We start from the raw sequence: 26,469 nt of genomic DNA, 5'->3' as shown, positions 1-26,469 counted from the left end.
CAGTCAATCTTACCAGTTTGACATTTGCTACAACTGGAAAAGCAAAACGAGTCAGTGAAATGTGGGTGGACTTTCACATCCTGCCCCTCCCCTGCCAGTCAAATTAGCTTGGGCAAGTTACCCAATGGTTCTGAAGCCCGGTTTCCTTCTCTGTGAAACAGAAACAAAAGTGTGGTGTGGGAGTGTTGTGAGCATCAAATGAGGGTCTGTGCATGTACGTGGCACACCTACTCGGTCAGTGGTGGTGGTGTTGGTGAGGAAGAGCGACAGTGTCTGGGAACACAGCACGCTGTGCTCTGTCCAAGAGCAGAGTTACGGCCTCGGTGCTCCCTCTTCTGGTACCCTCTCCTTCTTCATTCAGTGTTTTGCATACCCGCTACCTGGAGGCATGTAGCCTTGGCCTTGGTGAAACTGAACAGTGAGCGTTCACCCTCATGCAGCTTATAGTCGAGGGCAGCTGGGCAGACATGAGAGCTGGTAGCACTTAGGATAGTTTGTGTCAGAAGGGTGATGGCCACGTGCATGGACTGCAGAGAGGAAGAGATGCTAACTCAGCTGAGGAGCATTACAGAAAAAGGTTCTCGGAAGAGAAAACCTTTGAGTGGAAACTTTAAAGGTGAGTAAGAGTTACCATGTAGACAATAAAGGGAGGTCTTTCCAGGCAGAGGAAATGTGCAACAATGCAGAGGTGGGTTTGCTATGGTTTGGCTGGAGGATAGCAGCTCATTGTGCCCAGAGCGTATGGTGCCTGCGGAGGGATGTGGGGGAGGAGGCGGATGGGCCACAGGCAGGCAGGGTTTTGGTGGGGAGTGTATATTTTAGACAAGAGGAGACAACAACCAACCTGGGCCAGATCTTGACCTTTCTACTTAACTGCTATCTGGTTTTAGGCAAATCATTTTGTACCTGAGTTTTCTCCTCTATAAAAATGAAACAGTGGTGAAACATTGCTCGCTTTAAATGTTTACTCTTTTTCCTCTCCTCACCCGACTTGGAACACGTGACTAAGTGAAATAAAGCAGAGTGAAAACTCTCTTCTCTGGAAACTCAAAAGAGAGTGGTCCGCGGTGTGGGCCCCACTTCTCCTGACTCATTTCTGAGAGAATTATTTGACTAAGGTATCCATCCACTACATTCCTAGAAAATTACCCTGAGGCATTGGTGTGCTCCACTGTCCTAGGTGACTTCTGCACTCATGGCCGGAAAACATGTTACAGACCTGAGTTCTGAAGAGCAGAGTAGGGAGGAAACCTGGATTGTTTTCATTATCTAAAAATGAGCATCTGAATAAAGGTTGCATGGCATGTTTGTATAAATGGGTTGAGATTATATCCCCACACCACAGTGAGTGATCATTTCTAACTGAAAATAAGATCCTATGCCTTCCGGGCTTAAAGGCTTCCAATGTTTTTCCACTGCTTCTAAAATAAAACCTAAAATCCTGAGCATGTCTACAAGACCCCTGTTCCAGGATGTGCCCCAACCCTCCTCTCTTGTCTCATCTCATACCACCCTTCTGCTTTCTCTCAGCAACCCAACTACACTGACCTTCTGTGACCTGCCGTCTTGCCCTCCAACCCAGGGCCTTTGCACATGCTTCTCTCTCTCTGCTAAAGTACTCTCTCTCTCCTTGCTCAGTTAATCATGCTCAGTCCTTCAGAAGAGAGCTTATGTGCTGCTTCTTTGGAGAATGTCTTCTCAGTCAGATTCCTTGGTAAATCATTCTCGCGTGGGACTGTGTGGCTTTCCTTCTGAGCACCTCACTCAGTTTGTTGTTATGCCCTCACTGGTGTGAAAATACCCACTGAACTTTCAGTTCTGTGAGGACAGAGACCACCTCCATTTTACTCACTGCTACCCGCATGTAGAAAATCAGTATTTGAATGAATGGTTTGAGGGAGGAAGACAGAGCCTTTTCCTAGAAGAAAATGTAATAAACGTAAGATTGCAGTTTTTCTTTATTTCATTTATAAAGGAAAGAAAACACGAAAAATCCAAAACTGCTCTCAAATTATTTGGTTGTCGAGTAATATGAAGAAGACCTTTCTCACTGGCCAGGGAAGCCAGATTAAACCAAGAGGATGAATAGCTTTGGCTTCACCATAGTTCAAGTTGCGGCTACGAGGTAGAATTTCAGGTTAGGAGGCATAAGCACAGAGGAGGGCCCTGTCGTTTTGAGACATTGCTCCTTTATCTGGTGAATTGCATTTCTGCAGCCCGGGGAAAGCAGGGTCCTAAAGAGGGTCTAATATGCGCGATCATTTCCTGGAACTTGGAGAATCAGAGGAGGAAGGTGGAGCAACAGAAATAAAATTAAGAAATAAACAAAGGGGACATTTATTTGACTGAAGACATTTTAAAGGACCTTGAAAAACAGAGGAGCTCCACAAGATGTTTATGTAATCGAATGTAATTTATCTGGGATTGAAAGGAATAATAAGCAGAACAGTTTTCACTTAAGTGCATGTGGAGGCGTATGAAATTAGAGTCGCGAAGGTGGCCTGGGCCTGCCTGTGTCCTTGGTGCTCTGTCCTCGGGCTGCAGACGGGAAACGTGTTTCGAAGAGCAGGCATGGAGCACAAAATTGTAAATGAACTTGACCATAATCAGAATGCCCCACAGTGCAACATCCTCTTTGTTTGGCAGGGAAAGGGCTCACCATTTGGGAACTCAGCAGTGCATTAAGTATTTTAATAATCATTGTTGACACACAAAGCATATGGCCTATCAGAATTCACTGGGTCAAGTGTTGAAGTCTTCTTCTAGGTTTCTAACATTACTTTACAGAAATTCAAACACCACTCAATTAGGGCACATTTCAAAGCATCGTAATTTCCGAGCTTTGTGTCAGAAGCAAGTGAAAGGTTTTCTCCTAGGATAAAACCTGGAATCTCTGAGTAACCAATTCTGTGAATGTAAAGGAAAAAACATAATTCACATCCCACAAAAATATTAATTTACCTTTTTAAATGGCCTGGAAAATGGCTTCATTCAGTCACCAAATATGTATTCAGCACCTACTTTGTACCAGGTGGCCAGATGCTGCTCATATAATGGTGATGGAGGTAGACATTGTCCGTGCCCCCAGGATCTGTCCTGTGAGAAAGATCTATTATTACGCCCAACTTGCAGTTTCCTACCTGGTAACTGCCTCTGGATGAATTAGCTGAGATAAATTAATATCTGGCTGTCTTTCCCTGGTTAAAATATGATGCGGTGATGCCTCAGATTGGAGGAAAGGGGTATTTTGATGTCATCATTCTTTTTTTTAAAAAAAAAAATATATTTTATTGATTTTTTTACAGAGAGGACGGGAGAGGGATAGAGAGTTAGAAACATCGATGAGAGAGAAACATCAATCAGCTGCCTCCTGCACACTTTCCACTGGGAATGTGCCTGCAACCAAGGTACATGCCCTTGACCGGAATCGAACCCAGAACCCTTGAGTCCGCAGGCCGATGCTCTATCCACTGAGCCAAACCGGTTAGGGCATGATGTCATCATTCTTAATGTAGCTGCATTACATTTTAAAACCGTCAATTTTGTCATCAAATAACATATGGAACTAGAGGCCCAATGCATGAAATTCTTGCAAGGGGCTTGGCCCTCGCAGCCCTGGCTTCGTCCGGAAGGTCATTCTGCTGTTCCGCCGTTCAGTCGATTTGCATGTTATGCTTTTATTATTATAGCTAACATGTAGAATAGATATTTCTGAATCTTTTCCTGACCTTTACTCTGTCCCTGGATTACTAGATGGCTCAGGGATGGATGGAGGATTCCTTGTGTACATTAGTGGAGGATTCCTCAATTAAAAAGATCTGCACCCTGTGCAAGTGGTTCAGTTGGTTGAAGTATCATGGAGTACACCAACATGTTGCGGGTTCCATCCCAGGTCAGGGTGCATACTGGAGGCTGCCGGTCGATGTGTCTTTCTCACATCGATGTTTCTCTCTTTCTCCTTCCCTCTTTTTCTCTCCCCCTTCCTCTCTATCTAAATTAAATAAAACATACCTTTGGGTGATATTAAAAAAAATTTTGAAAAGTTTATTAGTGGAGATTGTTTTTCAGTCTGTATCACAATTCCCCTTTGCAGCACCCTAAATTGGATTTTGGAACAAAAAAGGACATAAGTTGGTTAAAAAAATAATATCTGTTGTTAATAGGATTGTATCAATATTAACTTCTTTTTTAAAAAACAAATGTAGCATGTTATATAAGATGCTAACATTCAGGGAAGCCAGCTTCAAAGATCTTTAGGAATCCAATGGGGCAAAGGTTCCCCCCAGGCTACCCTGGGTGTTTCTGGACTTTTCCCCACTGTGCTCAGTTTGCGAATGGCTTGAGAGGAGAGGATTTTTAATAATTGAATGAAAAATATAATTAGGATGGTGATTTTGCTATGCAATCATAATATCCAGTACTGTCGTTCTGGTCCTTTGGAGGCAAACAATGGGTGTTATAGGATCTTCTTGCCTGCTGGAATTTTCAAAGGTGTTTTCTTATATGAAAGAGATAAGCCCACTATTGGTCTTCTCTAATGGGGAAATTTTAGCTACTTAAGAGTTTGATTAGTTCAAAGTGGTTCCTTTTACTCTCACAGGTACAAGCACAAGTACGTCTTGCCAAAAAAAGCTTTGACAAATTGAAGATGGACGTGTGTCAAAAAGTGGATCTTCTCGGAGCGAGCAGATGCAATCTCTTGTCTCATATGCTAGCAACATACCAGGTAACAAAGTTATATCTGTTACAGTGAACCAAGAATGTTATGAGGTTTAGAAAACAGAAAGAGGATATTTGAGCTACAAGTATGGTTTTGGCATTATGAAGTTCTGAATGCCTTTCTCATAATTTACTTCCTACATCTCTCCCTTCTAGTAGACTGCAGTTTAATCCAACCCAATATTGGCTGTTCCCTGTACAAGCACCATAATTCCCCAGTTCCCTGCCTTGGCATAGGTGGTGATTCCCACCTGAGTGCCCTGTCCCCCTCCATTGGTGCCCTTCAAGTCCCACTCTGTTTGATGTACGGGACTGAGTCATATCCTTCAGAAAGCCTCCCGTGAACCCAGCACCGAGCCTGTACTTCTCATGGACGGTCGCTTACCCCTCAGGCTGTCATCATTTCATGCCCTTGGTTGCCTCCCACTAACCTCGGGTTAGTGCTGTGCGCCCATCAACAGTACCATGAGCACCAACCGAGTGTGGGAGGCCACACTCTAGTGTTATTGGGAATATAAAAAATAATAAGACCAGATTCTCAGTCCCCAAAGATTTAGGAAGGAAGGGAGAGAGTAAAATCTGACTAAATTTTCTATACCTCGAGGACAGCACAGGGTATGCTCAGTAAAATAAGTTCTATAAAATCTGACCGGTGTTTGAAGAGGGAGAAATTGAATGAGTTGAGGGATCAGAAAAGTATAGTTAACGGCTAGTGCTGTGTTTTGGAGGGTGGATCTGGAATAAGTACAGAGAGAATGGAGAGGAGACTGTCCCGGGTGGCAGAGCACATAAGCCACCAGCGTCAGTGTGTTTAGGGGAACAGGCGGCACTGAGTTTGGCTGAAATACAGAGTTTCAGTGGGGCCATAATGGGGAAGGAGTCTGCAGAGATGGGTTGGAATATATTTTGGAGGACCTTGACAGCCACAGGTGGCACATTTCTCTGGGGCTCATGACTAGAACTGGGCATTCAAAACTTTAATAGTTTTCCTGTCTTTCTTTACAGACCACTCTGCTTCATTTTTGGGAGAAAACTTCTCACACTATGGCAGCCATCCATGAGAGCTTCAGAGGTTATCAGCCATATGAATTCACTACATTGAAGGTATGAAAGCTAGGGAGGCTATTAGAAAATCCTATGAAAAGTATGGTTTGTATCACAGCATCCATTGCAGCAAGCCTCTTTATTTTAACAGACCCCAAAAGCAAAGTGAGAATTATGCCCCCAGCAGAGACTTTTTTTAAAAAAAAATCCTCATCCAAGGATATGTTTGTTGATTTTAGAGAGAGGACGGGGGAGAGAGAAGAGAGAGAGCGAAAGAGAGAGAGAGAGAGAGAGAGAGAGAGAGAGAGAGAGAGAGAGAGAAACATAGAAACATCAATGTGTGAGAGAAACATGAATCAGTTACCGCCCATATGTGCCCCAACCAGGGATCAAACCTCAACCTAGGTATGTACCTTAACCAAGAATTGAACCTACAACCTTTTGGTATATGGGCTTATGCTTCAACCGACTGAGACACCCAGCCAGGGCCCCCAGTGGAGTCTTTTTACTGCATCAGTATTCAAAGCCAGAACAATCCAAATACACAGGTTGAACCTTGGGGGGTACATGTTACTAGGAGATGAATTGTGGTGAACTCCAGCCTGAGGCTGGTTCCTGCTCCTTTCAAATGCTAGTTTGACATCGCTAAAGGAAAGCGTGTACAAGTCTAGTACACTGTTACTTTTTAATTATTAAATTCAGAAATGCTCGCTCGAGAAAGTATTTTTTCTCCCTTACTTCTGGCAAATAACATTTTATTCTGTGAGTACCATCCAGTGTAGAAGTGGATTTTATCCTAAGACTGTAGTAATATTCTCTAATTGAAAAAGCAACATCAAACACAATGATTTCTCAACTCAAGAGGGATACATGCACATGTCTGGTTCCCAGTTTCGCAGCTGAATGTGGCATCGTTTTGCTCTCGTAATGGTTGCTGAGGGTGAGTGCATGGCAAGATCAGAAAATGATTTGGGTTCCACGCGGATTTGAAGAATGGTGAGCGAACGCTGGGCTGCCAGGTCTTATCCTTAGAAAGAAAGTACCAGGAAAGAACTAGTTCAAGTTCACCTTGACATTACCTTCTTTCTGATCTTTCAGGCAATTTGTGTCTCATCATCTTTCTTATTAACAAACATTAAAAAGCTATTTTTCCCCATTAAACACATCTTTGATTTAAGATGTTTGTAAATGTCATTGCATCTACAAAAATACTAAGACAGAAACCCTTTAAGTCCCTGGCCCTTTAAAGGAAAGTCCCAAGAGGAACCCAAGACAGTCTACTCACCTTGTGATGTACCTGACCTGACACCAGACAGGACCCCTGGCCGTGGGGTTGGCTCCTCACAATCCCTTTGTCAGCAGGTCGCTTGCTCGCTAACAGCTGCATGAATGGATTCAGAATGTGCCTTTTCTTCGTCAGCTGGACGATGAGCACTTGAGGAGAGGGACCTTTCACTTTTCACACAGCCTTCCTCAGCACATCGCAGTGTTGCCCCTGTGCGTAAGGACTGAAGCAGTTATCCCGACCAAGGCCTATTGATTAAAATTAGAAAAAGAAAAGAGAGGAGCATAGTTATAAAGAATAAAGTGACAATAAATACGTACCTATCAATAACACTTTACATGGAAATGGCTTAAATGGTCCAATCAAAAGACATGGGGTGGCTGAATGGATAGGAAACGAAGACCCTTACATATGATGTCTATAAGAGACCCACCTCAGCACAAAAGACTCACACAGACTAAAAGTAAAAGGGCAGAAGAAGATCTTTTCTGCAAATGGAAATGAATATAAAAAGTTGGGTAGCAATTCCTTTATCCAACCAAAACAGACTTTGAAACAAAGACCATAATAAGAGACAAAGAAGGATACTACATAATGATAAAGGGAGCAATCCAATAAGAAGTTATAATCCTTGTAAACATTTATGCACCCAACATAGGAGCACAAAATATATAAAGCAAATCCTGATGGACGTAAAGGGAGAGGTCAACAGTATGCAGTCATAGTAGGGGATTTTAACACCACATTGACGTCAATGGCTAGATCTTAGACAGAAAATCAGTAAGGAGCCAGCAGCCTTAAATGACACACTAGATAAGATGGATTTAAATGATAGCTTTAGACTGATTAAAATTAGTACAACTCATCCTATTTATATTTCTTACACAGGCCTGAGCAGAATCCTATGGATTATTCTGATAAAGCAGAGAGGGCATGAATGTGCATCAGATTTTATTTTATGCTACATACAACTTCAGAGGTTGTCTTTTGAAAGACAATTGTACATAACACAAATCAGCCAGGTAGACGATAAAGTGATGCCTACCCCAAATACGACTTAAAAGAAGCTCAGGTGTGAGTTAATTGCATATGAAGTACGATATGAGATTGAATTTGTGCCACAAGAATGGAAGAATCCTTCTGTGTTTCCCTGGCCTCCTGTGCAGAGGGAAATATGGCTCCTGAATTTTTGCCACGATATTTAATTCTGCTGAGAGGATCAAGCTGATTATGTTAGAGGACTTCTGGGCAGGGAATTTAGTGAAAGTTTGATGGCAATGGTTCAGGACATAATTGCAAATATTTTGGGCAGATGACTCTCCATTGCCTTTCACATCCCCAGAGCCTTCCTTAAGTAATGGGTTAAGTACCAGTTTATGGTTTACTTGTAATACAAACTCAGTAGCAGTAATACATCTGTTAAGGTGTAATATGATTATGGTAATATCAAGAATGTTAAGTGTCCAGAAACCAACCAAATAAACTATGCTTTTATTACCTCTCTTGAATGCTATTCATCTAGACTCTCAAGCTAATGGCTAATTATTTTTATATGGATCTAAACCTGTATAATAGAATCCTGTTATTCCACAGCCCATCGTTGCATAACAGAGGTCCGTGCATTTCCTATTGTGTGCCATGAAACGTGAAAATGAAAACCATCAGTACCTTCTGTATTGCCACCAAGCCTGAGGATATTACCTGACTTACCAACTCCCTTGCACTAACATATTTTTTAAACACAGGCCTTATAGTTAGATTTTGACTTGATCAAGTCATCTTTTAATGTATGTAATTTTCTTCTGAAGGGCACTGTATTTCCATAATGGATACTTTGACATTTAAATAGATATTTTCATGATTTATTTGTTCTCTGGATTTACCTAAGTGAATAGTCCCTTACATGCCTTTTGGGTCTCTGGCTAGAAAGAAAACATTGTCTTTGGAGAGGTTTGCCAGGCTCGGTTAATGAAAAGCGACCCATTTGTTTTCTTTGCTGCGGGGTGTATTCTGAGTGTGTTGATAATTGTGCCACCGCAGCTGTATTTCCTGACTGTTAGTTTTATGCTTGATGAAGGATGATAATTAATGTGTTAAACACTCGGTGCATCCTGTTTGGAGGGAAGAGTCTTTTGCTGCAGAATTGCAGGGATGTAACTCATGCCCCAGAAGTTCGTTTTATTGCTAATGAGCCTTTCTCTAGAAAATAGGTATAGTTCTTTTTCAAAATCATTTTATTATACAAGTGAATTGAAAAATGTTACTGTTTTGACATTTTATAAATATTTTGTGGTAATGGTATATGTGTGTGTGTGAGTGTGTGTGTGTGTGTGTGTGTGTGTGTGTGAGAGAGAGAGAGAGAGAGAGAGAGAGAGAGAGAGAGAGAGAACTGCTTTTACTCGGGCCTGGTGTGATTCTATTGGCTCTACTTTTTGTGACATAGTTTTTTCATTTTAATTTATGATTTTTTGTAGAATTTTAACTTCATGGCAAATTTAGCATTGAAATTCAATATTATAAAATGTTCTGATCTAATCATTTTAACAGCTCAAATTTAAAGTAGAGAGACTATTTCTAAGTGATTTCCAATAAAAGAAGCAATGCTGTAATCTCATATTTTTAAACACTAAATATTTATTGACTCATTAAAATGCTACAAAGCATATGCATTTTGCATGCGTTATCATTTATGTGCTAATTTTATACCGATTCTGAGTCATCTGGAAATGTCTCTCACATGGTAGAAATTACCAAGTCATAGGGACAGGGGCGGAATGTTCCTAGCCTCTCTTGAAAGCACTGTCCCTTTCGTAGGGAAAGTGATTTAGACTTAGAGTTTAAAGCATTATTGCAAAAACTAAATGAAATGCTGTCTGTAGGAAAGCAGTACCATCTTCAGTTACCAACCCTCAGATGTGGTCATGTTTGCCTCATCCTTCCAGGATGTCGTTTGCTTGCAAATGTCCCCGTGAATCCAGAACAGACATCGTGTGGGGGCCGCTGGGACATCAGAAGTCAAGTGGCTTTTCTCCGGAAATTCTAAAATCCTGTTTGTGTCCGTGGCCTGTGGTCCTTATGTGGCATGCTGGCATGCGGTTGAGTTCAATGTCTGCAGGAGGAGTGAGCACGGGACCCTTTGAAGAAGCGGCACTCGTTCAGAGCTGACAGAAGAGAAGGCATGTCCTCTGCACTTGTATTTGCAAGGAGACCAGAGTGGCCATATTTAATGAAAATGCCTGGTAGCAGAGTGTCCGCCTGTGATGTGCCTATTCCAGTGTTTTGGAAGGAAAACCAAGTTTTTTGTTCTGGTCATAGGGAGCCAGCAGACCTGGCTTTAAATCCAGTGTGTCACTTTCCAGTCGTGTGGTGGTGCTGTTTGCAGTAACGGTGTCAGCCATGGTGGTGGCACCAGCAGCCCCAGTGGGGGTAATAGGGATGGGTTATCAGGAATGCTGTAATCACAAGCATGTCAAACTTGCCGCCCGCTGGCCACGTGCCTCGTTTATTTGACCCATGTTAGCCTTTGAGTTTGACATGCTTGCTGTAATGGGTCTAGAAGGCAGCCACTGGCAGTATCATATTGATGCAGAACTACTTGTTGAGGTTTCCAGGTTCCATAGCCCAGCTTAAGTTACTTTCTTACTCATCATCTTCACCCTGGGTGATTGGCATCGCAGTGAGTTTCACAGGCAAGGCTGTGAATGGCAGTGGGATAGGAGGCGTCTCAGACCTCGCCCAGGTAACCCAACCCATTCCCTCCCCCGACTCCCAAGATGCTCCAGCAGGTCCTTCCCAACCCCCTCCTTCAGCCTGCAGGCCAGTCTGGGCTCATCTAATGCCCACAGGGATAGGCGAGAGGAGGGGAAAGGGCAGGCCTGCAAACAAGAAAGGAAGGAGAGCTCCCACCCCGACAGCAGGACTCATTCTAAAAATGCAGTTGGGCTTTGCAACTGGCTCTTGGTGCCAGATTTCGAACTCTGAGGAAACCTGAATGTGAAAACCTAACTCTGAGCATGTTCAAAAATAACCACTGAAACAGATGTGCCACTGTTCCCTCCTGTCTCTCCTGGGGTCTAAGACATAGCGCTGTCATGTGGAACATCATTCCGGAGACCAGAATGCTTTTAGCTTTCACAATTCAGAAATCATCTTCTTCTAAATTTTGTTTTTCTCAGATTCGTATGCCTAACAGCCTTCTTCCACCCACCTCCACATTTCTCAGTTAATCACTTGAGCATTTACCGACAAGCCACATGGCTCTGTAGTTACTTGCTTTGAAAATAAAGCCATAATAGTTTTTATGAAAATTGGGTAAATATCTCTGCAATGCTGTTTTCGTTGCCAGTCCCAACATGGCAATTACTCATGGCCGGCATCCAGGAGATCCTTTCAGACTTTCAAGTTTTTGCTCAGTGTCATTACTTTACACAGCATTTAGCAGAGCAATTTTTTTTCTTACCCAAGCTGCTCCGGGCCAGCTCATTGCAAACAGCAAACTGGGATGCATCCAGGTCACTGGGAGAGAAATGGTTAGAGGAGTTGACCACGTCCACCGCTGACATCTGAGGTGGGCAAGCCAGAGTCATCATTCATGCAGCTAGTCATTGTTCATCCAGCCCGTATGGTGACTGATGTTTGTCCTTCTGGGCAGCTGGTCCCTCAGGTTCTCCTCACAGCTGGAGTCCTTCTCCATCCCCTCCTCTTCTCAGTCCCTAAGTCTTCGTCAAGGGGAAAGGAAAAACTTATCATTGTGTGGGTGGGTGGTTCCTTTATTCCAAGCACTCTGCTACGGGTGAGGTGTGTTTGTCATGCTGTGTGTGACTCTAATGTACCAAGGTTGGGATTCTAGTTAATTATAATGGTAGGTTCGGCATTGGCATGTAGAAAGTGAAGTGCATATGTTATAGTTAACCCTCAAAATAGCCTTGGGAAGATGGGCATCCTCATGGTGTTTGCATGTTTCCAGGTGGAAATCAAAGTTCAGAAAGGTCTAGTAATTTGTCCAAGGCCACACGTCCAGGATGTGGGAGGTCTGGGACAGGCATGCGCTCTGCTATGCGGCATTTCTTCCAGGTGGCACTTCTGGCCATGAGGCAGGAGAGCAGAAGAAAGCAGAAGTGCCACCTTTAAAAGGTACAGATGGAAGGCCCTGGCCAGGTAGCTCAGTTGGTTAGAGCATCCTCCAGATCCATCAAGGTTATGTGATCAATTCCTGTCAGAAACAACCAATGAATGCATAAATAAGCAGAATAACAAATTGATGTTTCTCTCCCTCCCCCCCCTCTCTAATCAATAAATAAAAATATTTTTAAAGATACAGCTGCAACCTTCTAATTAAAAATAACACTTTGAAGTGTTTGCTTGTAGGTGAAAGCCTCTTTTACTTGTCAGTCCCTCAGATACATGGGAACCTATGGTCTTTCCTTTAGAGTTTAGAAAGAGACTAGAGTGGCTGTATTTGTAAAGACACCAGAGTGGCTCTAGATCTCCTTGGCACTTTATATGAAAAGGGAGTTCAGTAAATGTTCTTGGCTTGGCTATTTAATACTATTTCTTAACCCGTCGTAGAATTTGAAAGACTTGGATTCAGATATTGCTTCTACCTATGAGTGGTTGAATGGCCTTAAGCACGTTACTTCACCTCTCTGAGTCTTCATTGTCATATTGGGAACCCAGGAAAACACTGTTTATATCTGGGTTTTGTGAGATGTGTAAATCATGCAGTGCAGTACCTGACACAGGATGAATCCTTATGACATCTAATTTCTTTTAGATTTTTAAGTCATTGAAAAGAAAGCACATTTTGAGTGCTCCCCATGAGTTTGGTACTGTGTGGAAGCTTTATCTCAGTTCATCCTCACGATGTCCCAGGAAGAGTGGACTTGATATTAGTCCTGTTGTTCTGATGGGTAAACAGAGGCCCCAACAGGGGAGACGATTTTACATGTCACAGCACTACATAATCCACTTCCAAAGTCCATCTCTTTCCAGGACACTGTGATGCCTTCCCAGTACCAGTTTTCCTTCTTATGTTAAAGAATAAGATTATGTAATTTACAATCGTGTTTCTTTTTCTCTCATTTTACTCTTTAATACTTTGTTCTATGGTACAACTCGAGAGTACCTTCTGGTCCTAGATTGATAGTGCTCCGTATATAGTGTCTTCATAGATGTATAACTTTATAACTGCACGGGTGGGGAGGACACGGGCTTCATGTCGACGAATTGTGCGGCTGGGCTCGTGCACATCATGTCCTCTGCCTTTTATTCCTCATGTGCTACCAATTATATGAACACAAACACACACACACAACTGTGTCCAACATCTTTTCGCCATGCCTCACTATTTTGAGCACTTTCATTTCCTTTTATGGACAATATTTGGCACCTTCATGTGCATACCATTGTAATTAAGGGAAGGAGCCTAAGAAAATTAAACGTCGCCCTTAAAGATTAGGGAAAATGTTATCCGATTGTTAACGTCGAACATTACACTTGGGTCAGATATTAGGGCTGGCTGCTGGCCTGTTGTCTGTGAAATTTGTTTTCTGGGTCGTTTTGCTTTCGTTCAGATGACTGTTGCTCTAGCTTTATATTTTCCTAATCTCGGAAGTAGTAACTCCCGTTATTATATTAAGCTGTTTCCTTTCTAAGACACTTCTGCAAGCCCAGTCTGTGCGTCTCCTCTGTCACACTGATCTTATATATCATGTGTGTGCTTCCTGCAACCATTTAAGCATTGATGGAAACTATTAGCGTGTCAGTGCAGGCTTCACAGAGAGAGAGAGGTTGCTTAGTCCAAAAACATTCTTTCCCCCTCAGAGAACTTTTCAGATGATGCTGTGTGGCTGCTAATAGTAGTGATTTTCACGAGCAATTATGATGGAGGACCTCGTGGGTTTGGGGGTTAGCTTCAGAACGCTTTGACATTTCATCTCTGGGCGTGGATTCGAATGTGGCTTCCATCAGCCGGTGATACAAAATAGTTCCATCTGATGGCTGCCTCATCTGTACCGTCAGCCAGGCCTCTGAGGTTCATTTTGCCCGAGCAGGTGTGCACGTCACGGAGAAAATGCTGTCACCTCTGACTTTCACGGATGCTACAGGGTTAAGTGTTTTCAGCTGAGTTGTGGACTTTAATCTAGAGAATTCACCCCCACCCCAGCCCCCCCCGTTAGGGCTTTTAATTAGACCGTGGGGAGAGGCCCATCGTGTAGCATATCCTGTGCCTGACAGTCACATCCAGGGGCTGATTTTGAGAGAGGAAGGGGGACATGATTTGTCCTCAGTGATGTTTCAGAGTTTCTCTAAGCCTCTTTATCTCTTCAATGTATACCATCTTTGTCAGAAACAAGTTCCATATGTGTTGTTGTGGGGGGGTTCCCTGCTGTGTAGGGGAGTATTTAGCCTAGTTTGATCTAAAAACTCTTTCTTGCTTTAAGAGATGCCCCTTGAAAATGTTCTAAAGTGGATTTTGGTGATGGTTGCACAACTCTGTGACTATACTAAAAATCATTTAACTAGATGCTTTAAATGGGTGAATTCTAAGGTATGTGAATGATATCTCAGTAAAGCTGATGTGTGTGTGTGCATACACATGCAATCCCCTTGGTTCGAAATTCTAATATTTAATAAACAAGCTCAGTATTATTTTTTGCTTCATAAACCTTTTTATATTACCCTCCTGAGCCTTTGCATTTTCTGTCTAAAGAGCTCTAAGTTTTGCAGTTTAACCTTTTGTATATTAATTTATCAATCAACAAGTATATATTTAGCATCTCTTTTAAGTGGCAACAGCCAGATTATTAAAAGGACAATGGTAATAGTAGGACGAGAGGAGCATTTGTCACAGGAATTATTAATAATAAATTAAAGTAGCAATTGGAATGGAGGCCATTCTGTTGGTGAAGCACAATAGTGATTTAACTGTGATTGTGGTGACAGGGAGCCGACAATTGAGTCCCTGCTAATGGCCCAACAGGGGAAGGGGTTGAAAAGAAGGAAGGAGTGGTTTACATTACAAAGGGATTGTCTGAGAGCTGTTCAAGTGTGGTTCTGAGGGGAGGTCAGGCCTGAGACAGAGAGGGTGATGACCATGGAGCTGTCAAGGGCATCTCAGGGGCTTAGGGGGAGCGCCGTGGCAGCTGGATGCAGCCTGGTGGGGAGCAGCCGTGTCCTGGCCCTGCCTAGTTCTAACTGATAAAAAGGAAATGCAATGAGAAGATAATTGAGGGAACCAGGAGGCCTGGGCAAGTGTCACAGGAATGAAAAGGGAGTCTTGGAGCCATTGGAACCTTGGCTGGAAAAATCCTGGCTTCATTTTGACCAGGGTTGGATCACTCTCTATGGGAGTAAAACTGCATTAAGGGGTGTGTGTGTGTGTGTGTGTGTGTGTGTGTGTGTGTGAATAAAATGCTGTGATTGGCAGATCTATTGAAGTCCTTGACATCTGTTGCACTCCTCCTTAAGGTTGCACATTTCCAAAATACACACACACACACACACACACACGCACACACGTGCCTCACTTTTACCAGATGTTAATGAAAACAAAGCATCTAGACAACAGTCCATGTTCCACTTGCCATATTGTGCCAGGGCTGTTCTTTATAGCATTTCCCCCTCCAGCCAAGGACCATGGGTCCGTCCCATTTAGTTGGCATGCATTAGAGAGACAGAAAGAGCACAAGAATATGATGAAACTAATGAGGCAAAATGTTAAATATTGATGAATGGGGTAAAGGCATGTTCTCCCTGTGCGACCCCTGCTGACCTCTTTATCCCTGTCTCATAAGTCTTGTACTCTCACACACTATACCCCAGCCCAGTGGCATTCTCTTTGTTCCTCGGACAAGCCAAGCTATTCCTACCTTTCAGCCTCTGCACTGGGGGCCCCCTCTTCTCCCTGAGCTACACTTGGCCAGCTTCTATGTGTCATTTAGCTCTCAGTTGAAATGTCACTTCCAAGAGAGGACATTCCTGTGAACTGAAGTAATGATCCAATCACTTTCTATCCCTTTTTTTTTAATTATCTGCCTAGGCCCATCACTAGCTGATAATTTTGTCTCTTGCATTTACCTATAAGACATCCAAAACAGCACCTAGGTACTCTAAGACTATTTGTTAACTGAGTGTACTAATCTAAATGCCTAGAAATAGGGAGTCATTGAAAATGATGGCAATCCATGTGGTTTTTGCACGAAAATGCTTTAGATCTTTAATCAGGGACATATATTCAATGAGAAAACCTTGGCTCTCCATTAGAACAATGATGAATAAATGTACTTCTATTTATTTTAATTCAATATTAAATGTTTAAGATATATAAAATCTTTTGTATATTCTCTGCTATAATAAAGAATGTTTGTTAATATGAAATACTGACACAAATTATATTGGTTAAAAAGACATCTCTGTCTATAATCTATGTATTATATAGAGAGAGACCCCAAGTATATAAGTAGTTTGAACATGAAAAAAAAGAAATACAGGAAAATCAGCGGGAAGGCCGGGGAGGGTTGGGGGGCAGGAGGTAGGGGGGTAAGAGATCAACTAAAGGACTTGTATGCACGCATATAAGCATAACCAATGGACATAAGACACTGGGTGATAGGGGAGGCTAGGGGACTGTCTAGGGCGGGGGGATAAAATGGATACATATGTAATACCCTTTGTAATACTTTAAGCAAAAAAATAAAAATAAAAAAAATAAAAAAATAAAAAATAAAAATAAAGAAATACAGGAAAATAACTCATTATTTGGGGGAAATGAAATTATGAGTAATTTTTTTCCTTTTTATATTATACAGAATAGATGTGAGCAAACATTAATAAAACTGTAAATGCAGTTTGGATGTGCAAGGGCTTTCTTGAATTTGGTGCTTATTGAATGAAGCTTTATGGAAAATGTCACTCATCTGGGCTTTGCAAAGGTTGATATACTTTCAGGGTGGACAGATAAGTAAAGAGAGTTTTTGGTTCAGAAGCAGACTCCTAGGACATAGGAGTCACCCTAATTGAATGGAAAGCTCACCTTTGGGGGCTAGTGGGAAGTGACTTGGGCGAGTGAGATAGGGTCCATTTAAGAAGATCTTTAAAGTAGGCAGAGAGGTTTAGACCAGCAACGGAAAAGAATAAGGACTATGTTCTTGAGAAAAGAGGGCAACATGATGGCCTGGGAGTTTTGGGAAGATGATTCTGTGCAGGGAGTGAACCAGAGATGGCAGTTAGGAGGGGTGACACCAGTGTCCACCTGGTATTCATGGTAGACACCAAAGTCAGTCACAGCTCTGCTCTGCCCTGACTCAGCCTCCAGGCCACCCTCATCCCACCCTGACAGTGGTCACTCAGCAGTCAGGGCTGGCATGTGACACTTAGTTGTCTCCTTCCCTGCGTGTTGTCACACTGGAGAGGTGAAAGCTGGGGAGACCGAAGGCAGGGCAGGCAACGGGAATGCCCACGGGATGCATAGTCCTGCGGATATACGCGGGATAAGTATCTTGAGAAGTTTCTTTTGTGTTTCTAGGTTTGTATTTTAATTAGGGCCAGAAGTAGAGATCTTTTTGGTGTAGCTCCATTATTCAGTTATTAGAGAAATGTTCTGCTTTCTTAGGCTTTGTCACTGGCGGACCGTTTTTAGGCCGTTGCTTTTTTTAAAAGTCTTTCCTTAAATATTTAATAAACCTTGAGGACAGTTGCTCCAAGAAATGATGCGTCCTAAAACGACTCTCCCCCGTTTTTAATCTACAAAGATTTAAATGCACCTGCTCTGTCCACTCGTGGGGGTTAACTTGTCAGATTATGTTCAGCCACTATTTCTGTTCAGTGTTGTTGTGTGTTTTTTTTAAAGGTTTTGTTTTCTCTTGTTGTTTTTTTAAAAGCTGTTTTTAGATTGCAGAATAGCAAACAAAATTAAAAATGAAATGAAGTCATCTCATCCTTGGGGGAGAAAAGACTTCTATGCCGTCAGTGTGTGGGCTGCTGCAGAGCGGAATGTTTATCTTAGCTGCATGTTAAAGATGGGAAATAAAGTTAGCAATAGCCAAAGGCCTCCTTTTGAATAATTTATCACAGGGGGAAAACTAAATCTAGTGGCAAAACTACTTTCCTTTATAAGCTAGTGTTTCTTGGATGGGTCGGAGAACATATGAAATGTCAGTTCTGCCCACTACTTGATCCCAGGTAACCTCCCCAAGTCTCTATGTCAAGGTTTGGTTGCTGGGACCAGTGGCAGTTGACTTTTCTTATGGATGATCTTGCTTTTGTTCTTTTTTCCTCTTTATTACCTACGGTTTCTGATCAAGAGTTTACAAGACCCTGTGAAAAAACTGGCTGAGAAGGAAGAAAGGAAGAAGATTGCCCGGCAGGAGCGCGCCAAGGCCACAGCGGAGGAGCCCAGCCAGTAAGTCGAGGGGCGGGGGCTGTTGTCCGGACAAAAATCTTTGTTCCCACAGCTGAAAGCAGCGCAGTCTGGCTGACCAAGTCTCTCGGGGCCTCAGACCCAGAGTAATGGCTTTACTCCCTCCCTTCTCAGGGTAGATGTGTTAATATTGAGACCAATCCTCAGCACATGTTTCTACTAGACCAGGACTCACCCCAATAAGAGAGCCATAGAAGGGACACAGTTGAGAGGTGTTTAGTGGGGCAGGAAAGGGTAGTGTCCCCTCTGCAGCCTGGCTCTCTGTCTTGTGGTCTCGACCCCAGCTTTCTGCTGGTCCTTTTGTCACCATCACTTACAAGATCCTGTCCTAGATAGGAAATCCCCTGGCTTTGGTCTCAAGGAAGGAAATAACCTATGAAATTGCCTGGTAACTCATCTGGTACTTAGGTGTTATCATCTGAAAGTGCTGGGTGTTGACATTTTTGTTTGCCACCCTTCAGCCCTGCTGTTTTCTTCTGCAAGGCGGGGAGCAGCTCTGCCTACAGGAAGTGACTGCTCCATCTTCAGTTCTCGCCTCTTTGCAGAAAAGGTGCCTCCAGTCATTTTAAATAAGGAGAGAAACAGACAACCTAATTGGTGCAAACCTTCTCCTACAGCATGGAGAAGGTTTACATGTGAACCTATGTCTTTTTCTACTGACATGTCATAGCCTGCAGGAGCAGCATTAACCTTGAACGGGACTGACCCAGGAAACCAAAATAGATCTTCCTCCCACTTGCTGTTCCTTTTCCATACAAAAGAAATTTAGATGACAGTCTTATGGCAAAGCAGCCTTATATTTTTACTGTGTTTCTAAATAAAGTTTCAAATATATCTATGTCCATAGATATATTAGTCGCACTCAAATATTTGCTGCCAGTTTTAGCTCCCCCCTCCTTTTTTCTTTTTTTTAAGCATATACTAGAAAACTTCGTTAGTGCAGAAGGAAAGCAGGTTTTCAATGTAGGGAGGCTACAAAATGTGATTTCAAGGTAGTACAGTTGACGACATTGGGGGAAGCAGTTTAACCTATTCCTAGTAATAAAATACTGCTAGCTGCAAGTTAGTGAGCACCTACTCTGTGCTTAGCCCAATGCCAGGAGCTTTATTTATGTCATCTCAACTCATCCTCGCGGTAACCCTCCATGTAATCAGTGTAGCCATTTCCCCAGCGTGCGAATGATGGCAGTGCGGCCGAGAGGTTAAGCGACTGCCCACCCTGGTGCAGTAAGAGGCAGAGGCTGGAGTGGGGCCTGGCACCTTCTTTCACCATATATGTTGCTACAGTCCAAATAAAGCATTACCTTCACTCAGAAGGGAGCTACCCAACATCATCTTGATTAGTTTTAGTTAACTTCAGAGTTCTCTATTTTAGTACTTCATCTTTAAAAGCTCAAATGTATAACCCAGAAACTATTTAAAAGGACAATGAAATTTAATAAGACTTTTTTTTTTTCAGAAAGAGCAGGAAAAGGTGAACCACTGCAGTAGGAGGGAGGTTCGGAGGCACCCGCCGGGTCTCAGGGTGGGGATGTGTGTCTGCCATGTTCTTACCCATGTATGGTGAGAGCTGAGTTGGCGACAGTCATCGATCTGCATTTGAGCATAATCCTGCTCTCAGCCTCCTATAATTTAATTTACTCAGGTGTCCTTCCTGTGACACCAGGAATCAGGATAAACACTTGCTTGCCCATTGGTTTTTTTAGCTGTGTTTGTAAAAGTGTTATCTTACTTGTACCTAACTAACCACCTATGTAGTTACAGAATATGTGCCTTGTGATGAAACCAGATTCAGATGTTAAGATGCTACTAACCAGCCTTGGGCCAGGAGAAAGCCAGCAAATGTATTTCTCCTTCAAAAAATGTGCAGCCTAGTGTGTGTGTGTGTGTGTGTGTGTGTGTGTGTGTGTGTGTGTGTGTGTTAAGTACAATAATATGTATTATATAGAATATCTGGTTGCAGTATAAATATAACATTTTCAGAACTAGATACTAAACCTTTTTTAATTTCTTTCAAGGTTAATTTCACTAGAAGAAGAAAATCAGCACAAGGAATCCTCTGATTTTAAGAGTAAGTTTTGAATTTTACTTAGAATTGATTCTGAAATACTACTGCTCAGCAGCCAGCTCATTATCTTCTGTGGCCAACTCCTCCTGGGCCCTCTTCTTTTCCAGTTGAGAAAATTGTGTATGACTCTGCTTTCAGTCTTAACTTTTCATAGCTCAGTGAGGTCGACCCGGTAGTGTTATTGCGAGAGGCTGTATATTTGGAACCAAAAATGGCATCATTAGTCACTTCGGCAGCAGCCCATCAGAGGAGCATCCACAGTTGAGATGTGGCAGAGAGCTATTTCTTTTACAACAGATGACATCATTTCTGCTATTACTCTTACTATTACTAACTGCCATTTGGGCTGTGGAGATGGTCTTAATAAGATCACATCGGGAGAGTATGGCTTTCAGTGTGTTGTGGGGTGGGTGGTGGCCCTTGTTGGGAACATGGGGAGAGCTCAACACTGCCTTCCAGCTGATTCCTGGGCTGTTCTGGAGTGAGTGGCACCAGATTCCTCAATGTAGCAACTCTCCTTTGGTCGGAAAACGGACCAGAGCATTAGTGGATGACAGATACCATGTGCCGTAGGTGGCTTGTCAGCTCTTCCTGTCTCCTGCCATTACTGCCGTTCATTCATTGGTTCATTTTCTCCTTAAGGAGTAGAGGGAATGGTACACTGGGGTAGAACTAAGATGTAATGCTGAGCCTTTCGCTGGGACTTGGAATCCTCAGAGATGCAGGGAACGTTTTACAGATGATAGGAAGAGAACTCACATTGCCCAACCCTCTGGTCAGCATGGCCCTCCCAGCGATGAACCTGCATCTTCCCTTTGCTGCAGCAGGTGGCCTTTCCGGCAGCTAGGAGGAGGCACAGTAGACTCTGAAAGTTCCCTCTGCTCTTTCCTGTTCTCCACCTTCCATCCTACTTCTGCCTTCCTTCCTACTTTCCAACCACTCACTTTATTCTTTTCCCACTGTACTGCTTCATTTGCTTTTCTCCCAGGTGCCATTCAACAGAAAGAAACAACTCTCACTTTTATGCCTCTGGGTTGGATACCTTCACTTACTCCCATACTTGATCATTTGTTCAGCAGAAGTCTATGAGTCTGTGGCAGGCACAGCCCTGGGCTCTGGGCATGTAGTGGTTCACCAGACATAGTCAGAACATTCCAGAATATGGGGCTTACAATCAGAGGGAAGCAGGTGGTGATCTAACAGTGATACATGTAATTGGGCAACTACAAGGGCTCTGGGCAGATCTGATAGGGAGATACCACCTGTCTGAAGGATCAGGGAACTAACTAAGTCAACTGCTGTTGTTACACCTGCTGAAGCAAAAGGAACAGTCTGGGCAAAGATTATGAACAAGGGAGGACCAGGAGAAGGTCAGGGGCACAATGTTCTAGAGCGTGAAGGAGGGAGCAAGTGGCAGAAGGAGGCAGAGAGGCAGGCGGCCTGGTCCTGTTGGCCATGTAAGCACTGTTATCGATCCACACCCTCCAGCCTCAGGATTTCTTGGGTACCAACAGCATGAATCTTGTTGAGGGAATCTAGGTAATTGAATCAAAAAATTTAGTTCTGTGGGAAAATGTAAACTCTGGTTGATTCTATTTATATTCAGGTTGCATATCTACATAAATCATATGTTCATGCAATTTGTGGCAATACAGGAGAATCAAATTTTCTTTTCCTCCATGCAGTATGTTTACTTGCTCATGGTATTTGCGTAATATTTTCAGACTATAAATGTTGATCACCTTCTTTTATATATACACATAATGGAATCCATTCAAATGAAATGTCATCTTTTAGTCTGGGACTTGTAGAAAGTCTAATGTTCATATGCGCAAATCAAGTTTTAAGACTGTTCTATTGTGTTTGTATGTATGTATATTTACACACACACACACACACACATACACACACACACACACACACACACTATTATTTAGAGTAGTTTTTGGTTCCCAGCAAAATTGGGCAGAAGTTACTAAGATTTCCCACATACCCCCTGTGTCCACATGTGCATAGCCTCCTCCATTATCAATATCCCCCACCAGAGTGGTGCATTTGTTATAAATGATGAACCAACATTGACACATCTTATCACCCATAGTCCATAGTTTACATTACAGTCCACTCTTGGTGTCTTATAGTTTATGGGTTTGACAAATGTATAATGGCATGTATTCACCATTACAGTATCATACAGAATAGTTTTGCTGTCCTAAAAATCCCCTGTGACTTCACCTATTCATCTCTCCCTCCCCTCAAACTCCTGGCAACCATTGGTCTTTTTACTGTGTTCATAGTTTTTCCTTTTCCAGAATGTTGCATAGTTGGAGTCATACAATATGTAGCCTTTACAGACTGGCTTCTTTCACTCAGTGATCTGCCCTTATACTGTAGTCAGGCCCATATGGCTGAAGTTCATTAGCACCATCAAGGAATAGTCAGCCACTTCAGTTGCACATGTGTCCATGGAAGGAGAATCGTTAGATCCGTTTTTCGCTAAACAAAGCAAAGATTCAGGGCTGTTGACCCAGCATTCATTGAGAGCCAACAGCTCGAGTAAAACATAATCCAAGGACCCCTGCTTCTGGTGAGTGAGTTGTGGATGCCATTTCTTCCCAAAGCTGTGTGTTGACCTTACACTACGATTGATAGCATGTGAGCACACATACCACTCTGAATCGCTGTTAACCAGCTGCATGTTGTATTCACAGCTGAAGAAGGAAAGAGTGATTTCTCTACCTTAGACAAGAGCTCTCCACATAATGCATGCTCAGGTAATGTGGATGCAAGAAAATGACTCAACTGTAATCATTTGATTCAAACTCCTTACAAAATTAACTCATGATTTCGTTTTCTTTCCCCTCCTCTGATGGATGGATAGATGAACTAGTGAACATGACACCCGAGGAAGGTGGTAAGATTTATGCATTTCTTTTGCCTTATAATTTGTTTCATGTTTTTAATAGCGGTTTCACATGCAGGGAAATGTAATGTTTATCTTTTGAATAGGTGACTGTCATTTGTCTTCATAAATGAATTTCAATATGCTCAAGCACATGTTAGTAAGTGGACTCTGTCATCCTTAATATAATTAATTTCAAGATGCCAAAGTACTAAGCTAAAAGTCAGGAAGTCAAAGGTTATGTGTCATGGAGGAAACGTGACTTTCAGAATCAGAGAGGCCTGGATTTGAACACTGGTACACCATAAATGATCTGTATGGCCTTCAATCATTGGCTTCCTGCTTAAACTCTCCCAGCCTCAGTTGTTCTCATTTGTAAAATGGAGCCAATAGGAAGAGTCCTGCTGGGTTATTATCAAGACTGGAGATCATGTATTAAAGCAGCGGTTCTCAACCTGTGGGTCGCGACCCCTTTGGGGGTGGAACGACCCTTTCACAGGGGTCGCCTAAGACCATCGGCAAACACATAGATAATTACATATTGTTTTTGTGGTTAGTCACTATACTTTAATTATATTCAATTGGTAACAATGAAATTGGGGGTCACCACAACATGAGAAACTGTATTAAAGGCTCGCGGCATTAGGAAGGTTGAGAACCACTGTATTAAAGGGTCTTTCATGAGCTCGGACATAGGGACCGGCTTCGAATGGTAAGCAGTTGCCACAGTAGGACTGGAAATGTTGTTCTGAAGGTGTACGGTGTTGCAACTCCAGTGAACCTTTGTCACATTCAGAGAGTTTGCTAGCTAGGTCCCACACCCAAGTTACCAAGCCTAAAATCATTTACTGAATAACGATCCTAAAGAGAGTTCAGAACCATGGATTTGTATGAGACGTGCATAGCCTTAAGCAATTCTAAGAAGTTGAGTGTGCACAACCCGGTCCTAACAATTGCTCCCCATCCTCCCAAGGGTTTAGTTCTAATGATTGATCAGGAGTCCAGAGGACCCCTGAGATTCTGAACCATGCTCTAGAGCAGCCCTGTCCTTGCTGCGGGCACGTGGCCTACCCTGGTCTTTCCGTTTTCTTACAGGACTAGAAAGGTCATCCTACAGACTCCAGTTCACTGGAGCCAATAACTTTCTTGACTCATTCCAAGTGTGCTTTGGATTTAATTCACAGACTGTGAGAGGAAGAAAATCTAGAAAACAGAGGGCATTGGTTAATGTTTTTGTTTGTTTTGTTTTGTTTTCAGAAATGGAAAAGTGGTAGAACTCTGACATTAAGTTTCTAGGGTTTAGGAATATAAACTTGAGGGGAAAAACCTGCTTTTCTCTTTTTCCAGGCAACATACTGTGCAGTATATTATGAATGTCCATGTTTATCTTATCAGAATGACTACTGACTGAGATCATACCAGTTATGAAAGTAATAAGCAAGTAATTAATGCAGATGGCCATACGTGCCCCATTTCCATGAAACAGTTTCCTTCTTGGCTAAGGATAGAATATTTGATGATGGAGTAAAGGTTTTGTAATAAATTATTTTTTGGAGAGGGAAATATTTCAGTCTTACAAAGGTGAGATAAAGGCTATAGCAAGCACTAGGTGCCCATCACCAAGTTTTCACAAATCTTAATATTTAATAAATATATTTATAATCATACATATGCTTTAACCTATTTTGATAGGAAGATTGTTATTTCTCCTATCCCCAACCTCTTGTGTACATAATTTGCTCTTTGATTTTATTATCTCCTATTTAATTTCATTATTTTAAAAAACTATTTTTGAACAAGTGATGTATTCACACTGGTACAAAAATTGATAATAAAATGTACAAGTAAAAAACTCTCACTCCCATTCCTGTTCCCCATTCTCCCCTCTCTTCCAATATTCCCATCCCCCAGTGTACCTTCCAGCATGTTTTACATAGACACGAGCAAATATGAGTCTATATTCTCATGTCTCTCCCTTCTTACCAAAAAAAGGGGATTTTGGTTTGGGATTGGACATTTTTACTTAGTAATGGTAGGACCCTTACCCAGTCACCATGCATTTCTTCACAGAATTAAACCAGAAATGCTGCTGTCTGTGACACATGCTGACTTTCATAAGCTTTCTCCAAAGCGTGTGCCAGGATACATTGAAATAAGGATATCTTTCTACTTTTCTAAAACAACTGTGACCTCATTGGTTTATAGTTACAATCTTTGTTTCACAGAATAGCAGCTCATATCCTTTTTTTTTTGGCACTCAGTTTAACTCTAAAGATAGAGAGATGAAAGTGCTCTATCTCCCAAATGTGTATTTTTTTTTCAGTCAGAAAAGAAAAATTGATTTACAAATTTTCTCTGTGAAATACGTTGTCACATGATTTCTCTTTCCCCTTTATCTCTGCCAACCCACAAAGCCCTTCTTTAGTCATAAGCCATGCTTTCCCACTATCTACCTCTTCTGCCTTGGCAATCCCCAGGGTAGCATCAGCTTAAGCATGAACATGGCCACGAGTATACAAATATTCTCTCAGTGCACAGAGAACTTGGGATGGCTGAAGGAAGGAACACTCTGTTAATCACTTGACATGCAAATGTGTGCCCTTCGGAAAATTGCCAGAAGGCCCGGATCCTGAATTAAAACACTGATAATAATATGCAGGACATTAAACCATCAAGAAATTAAAAGCGCTTAATCCAAGGATGGCTGACTTTAGAGGACTTAGGGGCTGTAAGCTCTGGCGCCCTGCTGCCTGGGGGCCTGTTCCCTCTCACGGTAATTCTGTGAAACCAGTCATGGCCAAGCTGTGGAATAATGTCATCAGAAAGCAGACTGCTCCTGACAGCAGCAAGGAGACAATTCTCCCGGAGCCATTGCCGGGGAAATCGCGCTGATTCGGCATCAGAGAGAAAAGTGTTTTCTTCTATCAGTAGGTAGTGTTGTGGAACATGAATCTTTGGCCAGTTTATAAAAAGGGTTTAAGCTGAAAACAGAAACTGAACGACATTCTGAGATACTTGAAAGCGGCTGTGAC

The 26,469-nt window shown here is 42.4% G+C and overlaps 1 protein-coding gene across 14 annotated transcripts in view; it reads left to right on the top strand.

Moving 5' to 3' along the window:
- ICA1 (islet cell autoantigen 1) overlaps window positions 1-26,469 on the top strand; it is a 112,524-nt gene that overhangs the window by 72,930 nt on the left and 13,125 nt on the right. For 10 of the 14 annotated variants that reach the window (XM_059712418.1, XM_059712414.1, XM_059712419.1 and 7 more), the window contains 6 exons: window positions 4,601-4,726; window positions 5,725-5,823; window positions 18,352-18,449; window positions 20,486-20,538; window positions 23,247-23,309; window positions 23,417-23,449. In XM_059712418.1, coding sequence (XP_059568401.1) covers window positions 4,601-4,726; window positions 5,725-5,823; window positions 18,352-18,449; window positions 20,486-20,538; window positions 23,247-23,309; window positions 23,417-23,449 — 472 coding nt within the window. The remainder of the gene's footprint in view (window positions 1-4,600; window positions 4,727-5,724; window positions 5,824-18,351; window positions 18,450-20,485; window positions 20,539-23,246; window positions 23,310-23,416; window positions 23,450-26,469) is intronic. The other 4 variants (XM_059712425.1, XM_059712421.1, XM_059712424.1 and 1 more) reach the window with 3 other exon arrangements.

Source organism: Myotis daubentonii, chromosome 10, assembly GCF_963259705.1.
Source record: "Myotis daubentonii chromosome 10, mMyoDau2.1, whole genome shotgun sequence".
Lineage (NCBI taxonomy): Eukaryota > Metazoa > Chordata > Mammalia > Chiroptera > Vespertilionidae > Myotis > Myotis daubentonii.
This window is presented reverse-complemented; position numbering and strand designations above follow the sequence as displayed.